The sequence below is a fragment of the Pseudochaenichthys georgianus genome, unplaced genomic scaffold (assembly GCF_902827115.2).
Source record: "Pseudochaenichthys georgianus unplaced genomic scaffold, fPseGeo1.2 scaffold_2368_arrow_ctg1, whole genome shotgun sequence".
Lineage (NCBI taxonomy): Eukaryota > Metazoa > Chordata > Actinopteri > Perciformes > Channichthyidae > Pseudochaenichthys > Pseudochaenichthys georgianus.
This window is the reverse complement of record NW_027262948.1, coordinates 1-15,000: the sequence shown is the minus strand read 5'-3', so window position 1 is coordinate 15,000 and position 15,000 is coordinate 1. Positions and strand designations below refer to the sequence as shown.

At 43.5% G+C, this 15,000-nt stretch overlaps 1 protein-coding gene across 1 annotated transcript in view; it reads left to right on the top strand.

The window, feature by feature from the left end:
• The window catches only part of LOC117442043 (mitofusin-2-like), a gene marked incomplete at its 5' end in the record, with an annotated part of 15,450 nt that extends 3,258 nt beyond the window's left edge, over nucleotides 1–12,192 (top strand). Inside the window, 5 exons of the mRNA XM_034078035.1 lie at nucleotides 618–717; nucleotides 1,069–1,265; nucleotides 9,317–9,418; nucleotides 11,029–11,225; nucleotides 11,997–12,192. Coding sequence (XP_033933926.1) covers nucleotides 618–717; nucleotides 1,069–1,265; nucleotides 9,317–9,418; nucleotides 11,029–11,225; nucleotides 11,997–12,192 — 792 coding nt within the window. The remainder of the gene's footprint in view (nucleotides 1–617; nucleotides 718–1,068; nucleotides 1,266–9,316; nucleotides 9,419–11,028; nucleotides 11,226–11,996) is intronic.
• Between the last annotated feature and the right edge of the window lie 2,808 nt (nucleotides 12,193–15,000).

Sequence of the window (15,000 nt, the reverse complement as noted above, 5' to 3'; positions counted from 1 at the left end):
TCTGGCCCTTCCTACATCCAGGACATGGTTAAACCGTGCACCCCAGCACGTGCACTCCGCTCTGCATCAGCCAGACGACTCGCTGCACCCTCGCTGCGAGGGGGACCCGAGTTCCATCAGCAGAAACACGTGGGTTTGCTATCCTGGCTCCAAGATGGTGGAATGAGCTCCCATTGACATCAGGACGGCAGAAAGCTCACACACCTTCCAGACTGAAAACTCATCTCTTTCGACTCCACTTCGAGTGATAGAACTACTAACAAAGCACTTATATACTAACAAAGGGCTGGCTTACCTAAAGCCAGTTGAGTAGCACTTGATGATTCTGTTTTCTTCAAGTTTGTGTCCTCCTGGTCGAATGCACTTAGTGTATCTTTGGATAAAAGTGTCAGCTAAATGTGATGTGATGTAATGTAATGTGTGTTGTTGTCTGTTAATGTGTACACGGTGTGTGTGTGTGTGTGTGTGTGTGTGTGTGTGTGTGTGTGTGTGTGTGTGTGTGTGTGTGTGTGTGTGTGTGTGTGTGTGTGTGTGTGTGTGTGTGTGTGTGTGTGTGTGTGTGTTGTTGTGTGCACGGTGTGTGTGTTGTTGTGTGCACGGTGTGTGTGTGTGTTCAGAAGCTACTGCAGCACATGGAGCAGAGGATGGAGGCGTGTCTCTCTCAGCGCTGCATCAGCATCCTGCAGGACATCAGAGAGGCTCAGAGTCACATGACCGGTACGCTCAGTCACATGACCTCAGAGTCACATGACCACAGAGCCACATGACCTCAGAGTCACATGACCACAGAGTCACATGACCTCAGAGCCACATGACCTCAGAGTCACATGACCTCAGAGCCACATGACCTCAGAGTCACATGACCGGTACGCTGTGGTCACATGATGTTTCCACAGGAAGTTTAATTACGTTTAATTCAATTCAATTTGATTTAATTATTATTTTATGTATCTATTAAAAAAAAAAAGAATCATTTATTTATCTATTTAAAAAAAAGAATCATTTATCTATTAAAAAAAAAGAATCATTTATGTTCATGTAATCTAACATGTGATGATGTGTTTGCAGACGGTGTTCGTCCTCTGCTGTCGGCCCCCGATCAGCTGTCCGCCCCCCCACTCTCCTTCGAGCTGACCTTTGACCTGGGCCTCGCCGCCCTCTGCGCTGACTTCCAGGAGAACCTGGACTTCCGCTTCTCTCTGGGCTGGACGGCGCTCGTCACCCGGTTCATCGGAGCGGCCGGCGCCAAGCGGGCGCTGAGCGAGGTGCAAACACCCCACATGTTTATTCATAATATTAATATTCATAATAATCATTAATATTACTGCTTTTACTGTTAAAGAACTCTCCCTGGTCCCCGATCAAAATTATGACTTTTTCTCAAAAATATCAAAATTATGACTTTTTCTCAAAAATATCAAAATTATGACTTTTTCTCAAAAATATCAAAATTATGACTTTTTCTAAAAATTATGACTTTTTTCTCAAAATTATGACTTTTTCTAAAAATTATGACTTTTTTCTCAAAATTATGACTTTTTCTCAAAGTTCAGAATTTTTCTCAAAATTATGACTTTTTCTTAAATATATCAAAATTATGACTTTTTCTCAAAATTATGACTTTTTCTCAAAAATATCAAAATTATGACTTTTTCTCAAAGTTCAGACTTTTTCTCAAAATTATGACTTTTTCTCAAAGTTCAGACTTTTTCTCAAAATTATGACTTTTTCTCAAAGTTCAGACTTTTTCTCAAAAAATATCAAAATTTGGACTTTTTCTCAAAATTATGACTTTTTCTCAAAAAATATCAAAATTTGGACTTTCTCAAAATTATGACTTTTTCTCAAAATTATGACTTTTTCTCAAAATTATGCCTTTTTCTCAAAAATATCAAAATTATGACTTTTTCTCAAAATTATGCCTTTTTCTCAAAAATATCAAAATTATGACTTTTTCTCAAAGTTCAGACTTTTTCTCAAAATTATGACTTTTTCTTAAAAATATCAAAATTACGACTTTTTCTCAAAATTATGACTTTTTCTCAAAAATATCAAAATTATGACTTTTTCTCAAAATTATGCCTTTTTCTCAAAAATATCAAAATTATGCCTTTTTCTCAAAATTATGCCTTTTTCTCAAAAATATCAAAATTATGACTTTTTCTCAAAGTTCAGACTTTTTCTCAAAATTATGACTTTTTCTCAAAAAATATCAAAATTATGACTTTTTCTCAAAAAATATCAAAATTCAGACTTTTTCTCAAAATTATGCCTTTTTCTCAAAAATATCAAAATTATGCCTTTTTCTCAAAGTTCAGACTTTTTCTCAAAATTATGACTTTTTCTTAAAAATATCAAAATGATCTTCGGCTTCCGGTAGTGATGTTGTAGGAGAAAGTCGCACGGAGGAGGTCTCCCGGTTGCACTTTAATATATCTGTGTAAATACCACAATTCATTCGGGAAAGTGACGGATTAGTTATAACTTCAAGTCAGTCGTGAAATGAGTGGTTCTAAATCTAAAGCGAGCAATACGCCGAACTGCCCTGCTGCTCGTGGCGGTGCAACTCCTGTAGCTAGCAAAATTGCTAAAATGGCGGCAGCTAGCTCCGGCGCTAGCGACACACCGGACACCTTTTCAATGAGCCAGCTGGTTTCTGAACTGGAGAAGCAACGGGCCTCGCTCCGGAAAGACATGTCTGAGTTAATCCAGGAGTCTGTCAAACCTTTGCAGAGCTCGGTGGACGCGCTCCGCGAGACGGTGAATCAATTTAATAAACGCCTCGTTGCTGCAGAGACCCTGGCGGGGGATAACTTTGAGCGCATAACAAGCACGGAAAACAGTGGAAACACTACTGACCCAGAATAAGTCTCTTCTAGATCGCCTCGACGACATGGAAAACCGGTCCCGCAGAGTCAACCTCCGGATAATAAATATACCCGAGGGCAGTGAAAAAGGCCGGGACCCGACCGAGTTCATATCCGACCTGCTGATGGGAAGCCTCGGCCCCGATGTCCTCTCCAAACCCCCGGAGCTCGAGAGAGCACATCGCACACTAGCTCCCAGATCTGGACCGGGAGGTAGACCCAGGCCTTTTGTGATATGCTTTCATCGTTTTCAAGAGAGGGAGAAGGTGCTTCGCTGGACCAGACAACACGAGCTTAAGTACCGCGACACAACGCTGCGAGTGTACCCAGACGTCAGCGCCATCACTGCAAAGAAACGAGCTGCTTTCAACAAAATCAAGCAAGCCCTCTACCAGAAAGGAGTGAAATTCAGGCTTCTCTTCCCCGCTCGCTTGCAAGTCTCGTTTGAGGATGGAACGTTCACTTGTGAGACTCCGGAGGACGCGCACGCATTCTACAACGAGCGGGTGATGGGCAAAGAGTAGGGGGCAGTATGGTGTTCCTGGCGGCCACCCTCTACTGAGGGTTTCCCCAAAAGACTGTATTCCTCCGTCTGCTTGGACTAAGCCGTCTGCTCCTGCTACTGCATGCTGCCCCTGTACTCACTGCTATGCGGTCACCTTGCAAGAGCGCCGTGGTGACCATGGAAACGGGTCGGCGCGTGAGTTGTGTTTACTCTCAGTATGTTCCGGGAGCGACGTGTATAGACTCCATGTATTTTTCTTTGTTATGATGGGGACTTTGTTTACTTCCAATCGCACGGTGTGGTCGCCGCATGTGATTTTATCACCATTTTTTCCCCCTGTTTTGATTACGATGGTAAACATGTTATGTTTCTTCCAACAGTATATCAGTGCCTGATATAGGCTATCCTATATCAGGCACTTTATTTAATTATTGCTATTATTACCTCTTTTTGTTTGCTTTTATCTCTTGCCATATGCTATCCTGCAGGAGAGTTTCTTAAGTGGGATGTTTTTGTGTTTTTGAGGTAATTGTTTAGGCAAACTTATTGACGGCTTGTTTAAAGTTGAGGACTAATGTTGCTTCAATGTAATCATATATGTTCTTTAAAATGTGGGATATTTTTTATTTTTATTTATTTTTCATATTGTTTAACCGGTTGACCTCCGAGTAAGAGTAGGTTATGGAAGCAGAAAGGGATACCCTGTTGGGAGTGAAGATGTGGTCGCGCTTGGTTTGTATAAGGGAATGGGGGGGTGGGAGGGTTGTTGATTATTGTTGTTGTTGGTTTTTTTGTGTTTTTTTGTGTGTTTTTTTGCTTTTTCCCCTTTTCCTTTGGCTCGGGAGTCACGTCAGCCATGGGAGAGTTAGTGCCCCTCGTCTCCTTATGATATGACGACTCAGGGTAAGAATCTTCGCTTTATCTCTTGGAACCTGAAGGGTGCCAATCAGCCCATCAAACGTAATAAGGTAATGACTCATTTAAAGCAACTTAGGGGTGATATTTTCTTTTTACAAGAAACCCACCTTTGTTCCTCAGAGATTGGCCTTCTCAAGCGACCTTGGATAAGGGATGTATTTCACTCTAAATTCCCAGTTAGGGCAAGAGGTGCGGCTATCCTTATACACAAGAATGTCCCATTTGAGTTATCAAACTCCATTGAGGACCCAAATGGTCGATTTGTAATTATTTCTGGTAGACTGTGTGGTATGCCGGTGGTTATGGCCTGTGCTTATGCTCCAACATGGGATGATGATACATTTATTAAACATTTTTTCTCCTCACTCCCTAAAGTTGATGACCATTACTTAATTATCGGCGGTGATTTCAATTTAACTCAAAACCCCTCCCTAGACAGGTCTTCCTCTAAGCCCCTGGCGTTATCCAAGTCAGCTAAAGTCCTTGACACATATAAATCTAGTTTAGGTTTATTCGACCCATGGAGAGCCAAATCCCATTCAGTCGAAGCCTTTTCATTTTTTTCACACGTCCATCATTCGTACTCTCGAATAGATTTTTTTCTCTTGGATAATTACTTTCGATCAGAGGTCCACTCATGTGATTACCATAGTATTGTTATCTCAGATCATGCCCCCGTATCTATTGATATTAGCTTTCCTAGTCGCGTCCCCTCATCCAGACAATGGAGACTTAACTCCTCCCTACTAGCCCACACTTCCTTTAAAGAATTCCTCCATACGCAGATCTCCTTGTTCTTTGATACTAATGATTCTCCAGAGATCTCTAGACGCACGCTATGGGAAGCATGCAAGGCGTTTATGCGTGGCCAAATCATCTCCTATGTCTCAAACCTAAGGAAGGCAGAAAGGCGAGAGTCGGAGGCGCTCACTAAGGAGGTATTTAGAATTGATCAGTTGTATGCTTCAGCTCCTACCCCTGCTCTTTATAAGGAACGCCTTCAACTTCAGTCCAAATTTGATTTAATGTCCACATGTAAGACTCAGAAGCAGTTATTCCTCGCTAGACAACGTTTCTTTGAGACTGGGGACAAAGCGGGAAGACTATTAGCACACCAGGCTCGTGCAGCTACACTATCCAGATTGATCCCCAAGATCAAATCTACTTTAAGTGAAGTTTCCTCGGACCCGACAGAGATCAATAAGATATTTTGTTCTTTCTACACTAACCTCTATTCCTCCCAATGTCCTCCAGATGTTTGGGATGGAGATAATCCTCTAGATAGGACAGTTTTCCCCAAAATAAATGAGGATTTGTGTAAGGAGCTGGGAAGTCCAATCTCTATCAAGGAAGTACAGGAGGCAATTATGTCACTTCAGAACGGTAAAACTCCAGGCCCTGACGGGTTTTCTGTTGAATTTTTTAAGTTACTCCCTGGCATAATTGCACCAGCCCTTCAGAGAATGTATAATGAGTCTTTTGCTGAGGGCCGCCTGCCTCCCACCCTGTCGGAGGCCTCCATTTCTCTTCTGCTTAAGAGTGATAAAGACCCTCTTATGTGTGGTAGCTATAGGCCCATCTCCCTCTTAAATGTTGACTTAAAGATCCTGTCAAAGATCCTAGCCCAACGCCTACAACGGGTCCTACCAAGTATAATATCTACCGACCAAACAGGTTTCATGCTTGGAAGACACTCATTTCATAACACAAGGAGGCTCTTGAATATCATTGGCTTATCTAATTCATGCAGTCCGGAATTGATTATTTCACTAGATGCGGAGAAGGCTTTCGACAGGGTGGAATGGAGCTTCCTTTTTTTTGTGTTGCAGAAATTTGGTTTCAATTCAGAATTTATATCTTGGGTCAAATTGCTTTATGCCTGCCCAGTTGCCTCAGTCCACACAAACGGTCTCCAGTCTGCCCCATTTCCCCTTTATCGAGGTACCAGACAGGGCTGCCCTCTCTCCCCCCTCTTATTTGCCATAGCTATCGAGCCTTTAGCAATCTGGCTGCGTCAGGAGGGTGGATTTGAGGGTATCACCAGAGCTGGGAAAGTTCATAAATTATCGTTATACGCCGACGACCTCCTTTTATACATGTCTAATCCAGCTGCCTCTCTTCCCGTGGTTCTAGACATCCTCGACAAATTTGGGTCCTATTCAGGCTATAAACTTAACCTCCACAAGAGCGAAGTTTTCCCCATCAATTCTACAGCTAAAAGTATACCCCCAGCTTTTTTCCCTTTCAAATATTCTACAGACGGGTTTAAATATTTGGGGGTGCATATTACTGACTCAATTGATCGCCTTTTCTCCAAGAATGTCTCTCCTCTCCTTGAGAGGTGTAAACTGGACTTTGTCAGATGATCTGCACTCCCATTATCCCTAGTGGGTCGTGTTAATTTGGTTAAAATGGTTGTTTTACCCAAGTTTCTATATCTTTTCTCACATATCCCCATCCTTATTAAGAAGTCTTTTTTCAAATTGCTCGATCAACTAATAAGCTCTTTCCTCTGGGGCAAAAAAAATCCACGCATCAGAAGATCAGTGCTACAGCTCCCAAGGGCTCTTGGAGGCTTGGCATTGCCCAATCTCCTACACTATTACTGGTCCTGTAATATTCATAAACTTTTATACTGGTTTAACAATGCTGCAGACGGCTTACGCCCTACGTGGGTGGATATGGAACTTGCATCATCTAAACTCTCTCTTCACTCCCTGGTTTGCTCCCAACTCCCTCTGTCTATCTCCAACTTCACCTCAAATCCAGTGGTAACTAACACCATTAGAATTTGGATTCAATTTAGGAAGAGCCTAGGCCTCCATAGGGCCTCAGATCTCTCCCCCATTGTAAATAATTACCTATTTCTGCCCTCTTGCACCGATATGGCCTTTCGGACTTGGTTTGACAAAGGGTTAACCACATTTAGGGACCTCTACAACCAGGGGACTTTTATGTCCTTCCCGGAGCTCTCGAAGAAATTCGACCTGCCTAGAACCCACCTATTTCGTTTTTTTCAGACGAGGCATTTTGTCCAGAATCAGAACCCCAAATTCCCGAGTCGTCCCCCAGAAACCCTGGTTGACTTGTTAGCGGCGCTTGATCCCGAACAAAAGCGGCTAATTTCTAGCATTTACAGCCTTATCAGTTCTGCTATTGACAGCCCAGCGACCGGCCCCAGGGATTCTTGGGAGCAGGAGCTTGGAATCACACTGCCCGATGATTATTGGCGACAAGTTTTACGGTTGGTTCACTCCTCTTCAATCTGTGCAAGGCACGGCCTCATACAGTGTAAAGTGGTGCACAAAGTTCACTACACTAACTTGAGGCTTTCTCGGATTTACCCCAATGTAACTGACTCTTGTAATAGGTGCAAACAATCCCCAGCCAATCATTCCCATATGTTCTGTCTCTGCCCTAGGCTCACCACATTCTGGTCCGATGTCTTCAAAACTCTTAGCACAGCATATAATACTACTATCCTTTCAGATCCTCTCTTGGTCTTGTTTGGTGCCCCCCTGCAGCCTGTTACCTCTAAAGTTATTCAGACTGTTCTAGCCTTTGCCACCCTGTTAGCCAGGCGACTTATACTCCTCAATTGGAAACACGCTCAACCTCCATCTCATAGCAGGTGGGTGAAAGAAATGTTACTGTCCATTAAACTCGAAAAGCTTAGGTTTTCCCTCAACTGTTCCTTAAGTTCTTTTGAAAAAACGTGGAGACCTTTCTTAAATCATATTGAATCTCTGACATCCCTGCCTGACTGTGACGACTGAGCCACCCCCCCCCTTTTTTTTTTTTTTTTTTTTTTTATAATTATTATTATTTTTTTTCATACTTATGTATTTGTTATATGTATTTTGTACTGTTTTCATTTTGTGTACTGAGAAGTGTTCTCCTTTGGGTGGGATTGTGGGAGGGATAAAACGACGGGGGGAAATGGATGAATGGAAGTTATCTGTGACACTGCTCTGTTGTTTTGTTGGTGTATTTGCTTCCAATAAAAAAAAAAAATAAAAAAAAAACTTTTTCTCAAAATTATGACTTTTTCTCAAAATATCAAAAATAATGACTTTTTCTGAATACTTAAAAATGTTAACTCTCCCTGGTCCCCGGCTTGATCTTCAGCCTCAGGATCCATGTGTCTGTGATCCTCTCTGAAGGGAGGAGTCATCACATACAGAGACTAGTTCCTGAGCAGTGTCCTTCACATGGAAGGAGTCATCACATACAGAGACTAGTTCCTTCACAGTGTCCTTCACATGCTGATATCAAGAGAGGGAGTCACTCAGTCACAAGATGGAGGACTAGAAAGCAGTATCAATGTTTACTTCAGATTAGCTCCACGTCAGAAATGAGCATGCTTGATGTCTCTCTCCACAGAGGCTGAGTCATCATGTTCATCACAGAGCTATCATCTGCCTCAAGCAGTCCTGATGCTCTTCTATCACACATCCTGTCATGCTCACAGCTGCAGCTGGTACCCTTGTTAGCATGCTACTCTCATGCTGGAGGAAGACACTCAGTGTTTTCCCAACAGATATTATTTATTCATCTTTCATTTTTGTTGTTCATTTGTGTCAAAGTCTTTTTTTAGATTCCTTTTATCAATTCCTGCAAATAGTTTCTATATTTTTTTGTAAATACTTTAGTCCTTCATTTCATTTATTTTGTATAGAACTTGCATGAAGGTTTAGACTTCTTTTTTAAAATCTCTGGCCCGAAGCGTTGTTCGGACAGGTGAGAGAAATATGACCGACAGTCTGCAGCTACTAGAACACCGCTAGATCCATTATCATTTATGTTGTTCTCCATCGTTTGTGTCAATGTTTGTTTGTTTTCCTTTTATTAATTTCTTAAAAAGTAGCACATTTCTTAGATTTAAAATAAATTAAAGTCTTGAATTTCATAGATTTTGTATAGAACTTGCATAAAGACTTTTATTTTAGTACATCTCTGGACCAGGTGAATAAAATATGACGAACATGTAGAAATACCCATTCATTGATTTCTGGATCTGATGCAGGACGGCTCCACCCTAAAGGATGCGATGAGGGTTTCCATGGCGACGGGGCTGCTGTCCGTCACGTCGCGGGCGTCCATGACGGTGCTGGTGATCGGCGGCGTGGTGCGCATCTCATTATTACTGATTATTATTCATACTGCTACTTTTACTCAAGTACAAGACCTGACTACTTCTACTTTTACTCAAGTACAATACCTGAGTACTTCTACTTTTACTCAAGTACAAGACCTGAATACTTCTACTTTTACTCAAGTACAAGACCTGAGTACTTCTACTTTTACTCAAGTACAAGACCTGAATACTTCTACTTTTACTCAAGTACAAGACCTGAATACTTCTACTTTTACTCAAGTACAAGACCTGAGTACTTCTACTTTTACTCAAGTACAATACCTGAGTACTTCTACTTTTACTCAAGTACAAGACCTGAGTACTTCTACTTTTACTCAAGTACAAGACCTGAGTACTTTTACTTTTACTCAAGTACAAGACCTGACTACTTCTACTTTTACTCAAGTACAATACCTGAGTACTTCTACTTTTACTCAAGTACAAGACCTGAGTACTTCTACTTTTACTCAAGTACAAGACCTGAGTACTTCTACTTTTACTCAAGTACAAGACCTGAGTACTTCTACTTTTACTCACGTACAATAACTGAGTACTTCTACTTTTACTCAAGACCTGAGTACTTCTACTTTGACTCAAGTACAAGACCTGAGTACTTCTACTTTTACTAAAGTACGAGACCTGAGTACTTCTACTTTTACTCAAGTACGAGACCTGAGTACTTCTACTTTGACTCAAGTACAAGACCTGAGTACTTCTACTTTTACTCACGTACAAGACCTGAGTACTTCTACTTTTACTCAAGTACAAGACCTGAGTACTTCTACTTTTACTCACGTACAAGAACTGAGTACTTCTACTTTTACTCAAGACCTGAGTACTTCTACTTTGACTCAAGTACAAGACCTGAGTACTTCTACTTTGACTCATGTACGAGACCTGAGTACTTCTACTTTGACTCAAGTACAAGACCTGAGTACTTCTACTTTTACTCACGTACAAGACCTGAGTACTTCTACTTTTACTCAAGTACAAGACCTGAGTACTTCTACTTTTACTCACGTACAAGAACTGAGTACTTCTACTTTTACTCAAGACCTGAGTACTTCTACTTTGACTCAAGTACAAGACCTGATTATTTCTACTTTTACTCAAGTACAAGACCTGAGTACTTCTACTTTTACTCAAGTACAAGAACTGAGTACTTCTACTTTTACTCAAGACCTGAGTACTTCTACTTTGACTCAAGTACAAGACCTGAGTACTTCTACTTTTACTAAAGTACGAGACCTGAGTACTTCTACTTTTACTCAAGTACGAGACCTGAGTACTTCTACTTTGACTCAAGTACAAGACCTGAGTACTTCTACTTTTACTCACGTACAAGACCTGAATACTTCTACTTTTACTCACGTACAAGAACTGAGTACTTCTACTTTTACTCAAGACCTGAGTACTTCTACTTTTACTCAAGTACAAGACCTGAGTACTTCTACTTTTACTCAAGTACACGACCTGAGTACTTCTACTTTGACTCAAGTACAAGACCTGAGTACTTCTACTTTTACTCAAGTACACGACCTGAGTACTTCTACTTTTACTCAAGTACACGACCTGAGTACTTCTACTTTCCTCTCGTGCAGGTGTGGCGCTCAGTGGGCTGGCGCCTGCTCTCCGGGTCCCTGTCCCTGTACGGGCTGCTCTTCCTCTATGAGCGGTTCTGGTGGACGGACGCCAGCAGGGAGCGAGCTCTGAAGGCTCAGCTGGTGGAGTTCAGCGCGCGGCGCCTGAGGGCCGTGGCCCCCGCCTGCAGCGCCGCCTGCAGCCAGCAGGTGTTCAAGTGAGACCCGCACCTCCACACAAACACAACAGCATTACAAAATGTACAGTAACAAAATATAAGCAGGATATTATATATACATTAAGTGTGCAAGGAATGGGTTATTAAATATTAGATTGAATATTTCATTTTCATTTTGTATTCGTCCCGCTCACGGTACGCAAAACCAAATGTACAATAATTGCCGCAAAACATGAGAAGAATAACATCTCATGTGACCGGCCCCTTCTAGAAAGAACTAAATAAATACAAATAGATGCCCTTCATAATAATAATATATTTATTTTTTCACAGCCAAACATAAAAGTATCTCAGGATACTAAGAGAAACAAATACTTATTTCCCACTTGACGGTTAACGGAAAGAAACAAAACAACACATGTATAAGGAAAAGAAAAGTGCAACACCCTCATCTGAGTCCTGCTGGAGAAGAATATATATATATATATATATATGATAGAGGGTCTCCAGCTCCCAGAGTCCTGATGGGACGTGGAGGTGCTGAGACCCCAGAGCGTTCTGATAGAGGGTCTCCAGCTCATGCAAGCTGCTGGATGCTAACCTGCATGTCGGGACACTCACGCTGTTAGCATAAGATAGGTTTATTAGCACGATAGAATATCCAGACACAGGTTTAAAAAGGGCTGATCTGGACGGTTGTGGATGTTGTTAAAGAAGCTGAATCACTTCCTGACATTGTTGCTGTGTTGCAGGACTGTTTTTATATAAGATATTGAATGACTGACTGAAGTCTGACGACCCGTGTTTCAGGCAGCTGTCGAGCAGCTTCAGCCGGCTGACGCAGCGCGTGGATCTGAGCGAGGCCGAGCTGGAGGGGAACATCCGGACGCTGAGCTTTAGGACCCAGAGGCTGGAGAACATCCAGAGGAAGTCCAAGGCCTTCAGGTCAGAGGGGAACGCTAGCTCATGTAGCACCTCCGAGCTAATCTGCAGGAACCACACCTAACACCACGAGTCAGCATTATGAGTCCTGACCCCCGAGTCAGCATTATGAGTCCTGAACCCTGACATGAGTCAGCATTATGAGTCCTGAACCCTGACCTGAGTCAGCATTATGAGTCCTGAACCCTGACATGAGTCAGCATTATGAGTCCTGAACCCTGACCTGAGTCAGCATTATGAGTCCTGAGTCCTGACCTGAGTCAGCAGTATAAGAGCTAACACGCTGACATGAGTCAGCATTGAATCACTTCCTGGTCTGGAGGTCAATGGTTCTCTGTGTTTTTGTTTGTATCCTGAAATAAGGTCTGTGGTTAACGCAAACTGAAGAGACTTCAACGTTTTGTTCTGAGACATAAAATAAGTAAATAGCCCACTGGTGGATTTAGGTTTCTAACACGTGTCTAAATGAGACGACTAAACGTCATCACGCCCAACATTATCCCTTACTTAGCTAACTAAGCTAACGCCGTCAGTAAATCAACAAACTAGTAATTTATGTTATTTTCTGCTTAACGTTACCTAACTTTTATTATACCGGTGCATCTCAAGAAGTTAGAATACCGTGGAAAAGTTCATTTATTTCATTAATTCAATTCAAAAAGTGAAGGTCATGGTCCAGGTCATGGTCCGGGTCATGGTCCAGGTCATGGTCCGGGTCATGGTCCGGGTCATGGTCCGGGTCATGGTCCGGGTCATGGTCCAGGTCATGGTCCAGGTCATGGTCCGGGTCATGGTCCAGGTCATGGTCCGGGTCATGGTCCAGGTCATGGTCCGGGTCATGGTCCAGGTCATGGTCCAGGTCATGGTCCGGGTCATGGTCCAGGTCATGGTCCAGGTCATGGTCCGGGTCATGGTCCGGGTCATGGTCCAGGTCATGGTCCGGGTCATGGTCCGGGTCATGGTCCAGGTCATGGTCCGGGTCATGGTCCGGGTCACGGTCCGGGTCACGGTCCAGGTCATGGTCCGGGTCACGGTCCGGGTCACGGTCCGGGTCATGGTCCGGGTCACGGTCCGGGTCACGGTCCAGGTCATGGTCCGGGTCACGGTCCGGGTCATGGTCCAGGTCATGGTCCGGGTCATGTGACGTTGTGGTCCCATAACAACATGTGCCAGACTAACACACGTGACAGAACGAGCTACATTTCAAAGCTTTTTGTTGTTGTTGCTAAAGGTAAAACTCAAGTCATTTAAGAATTGAAATGCTTCCATAAGATGTGCTTCATTACATCGAACCTGTTGAAACAGATGGGACCAGCATCGCTGTGACACTGCTGTCACATCGGGGCTTTAACCCTAAACGTTCACAGTAAACCCGGAGTGACATATATGCACAATTAGAAATATGGTAATGATCTGCTCGGTTCATTTGGCTGATTCAAGTATATTGAGTTAATTTATTCTTTATTCAAAGAACGTTCAAACTAATTTCAGAGAGTTATTTACCATTAAAGCCCAATGGGACATATGTCACATTTCAGACATGTGACACCGGGGGGGTTTCTTGTCAGAAATGTGTTCTGGTCTATTTAGTCTAAACGATGTTCCCCTTCGTTCTTCCTTCTTATGGGTTAAGACCAATAAAGAAAGGATTCGACCTTCTGAAAAGTATGTGCATGTGTTTGCACTCAGAACTCGGTTGGGCCTCCTTTTGCATGGATGACTGCATGAAGGCGGCGTGGCACGGAGGCGATCAGCCCGTGGCTCTGCTGAGGGGTGACTGAGGCCAGGGTGCTTTGAGAGCGGCCTTCAGCTCGTCTGCGTTGCTGGCTCTCGTGTCTCTCATCTTCTTCGTGACAATACCCCACAGATTCTCTATAGCGTTCAGGGCAGGCCAGTTTGCTGGCCAATCAAGCGCAGTAGTTCCATGGTCACTGAACCAGGTCTTAGTGCTGTTGGCAGTGTGGCCAGGTGCCAAGTCCTGCTGGAAAATGGAATCAGCATCTCCATAAAGCTTGGCAGAAGAAGGAAGCGTGAAGTGCTCTGAGATGTCCTGGTAGACGGCTGCGTTGACTTTGGACTTGAGAAAACAGAGGACCAACAGCAGCAGATGACACGGCTCCCCGTGGAGACTTCACACTGGACCTCCAGCCACTTGGATTGAGTGCCTCTCTTGCTCCAGACTCCGGGACCTTGATTTCCAAATGAAATGCAAACTGTACTTGCTTCTGAAAGAGGACTTTGGACCACTGAGTGACCATCTCTTTTTCTCTTAGCCCAGATAAGACACTTCTGGCCTTGTCTCTGGTTCAGGAGTGGCTTGACACGAGGAAGGCTCAGCTGTAGTCCACGTCCTGGACACGTCTGTGCGCGGTGGCTCCTGGTGCACTGACTCCGGCCTCAGTCCACTCCTTGTGAAGATCCCCCAAATGTTTGAATGGCCTTTGCTGACAATCCTCTCAGGTCTGCGGTCACCTCTGTTGCTCCGCACCTTTTCCTACCACACCTTTTCCTACCGCACCTTTTCCTACCACACCTTTTCCTGCCGCACCTTTTCCTGCCGCACCTTTTCCTACCGCACCTTTTCCTACCGCACCTTTTCCTGCCGCACCTTTTCCTGCCGCACCTTTTCCTACCGCACCTTTTCCTACCGCACCTTTTCCTAACGCACCTTTTCCTAATGCACCTTTCCTACCGCACCTTTCCTACCACACCTTTTCCTACCGCACCCTTTTCCTTCCACACCTTTTCCTACCACACCTTTTCCTTCCACACCTTTTCCTACCACACCTTTTCCTACCACACCTTTTCCTACACCTTTTCCTACCACACCTTTTCCTTCCACACCTTTTCCTACCACACCTTTTCCTCCACC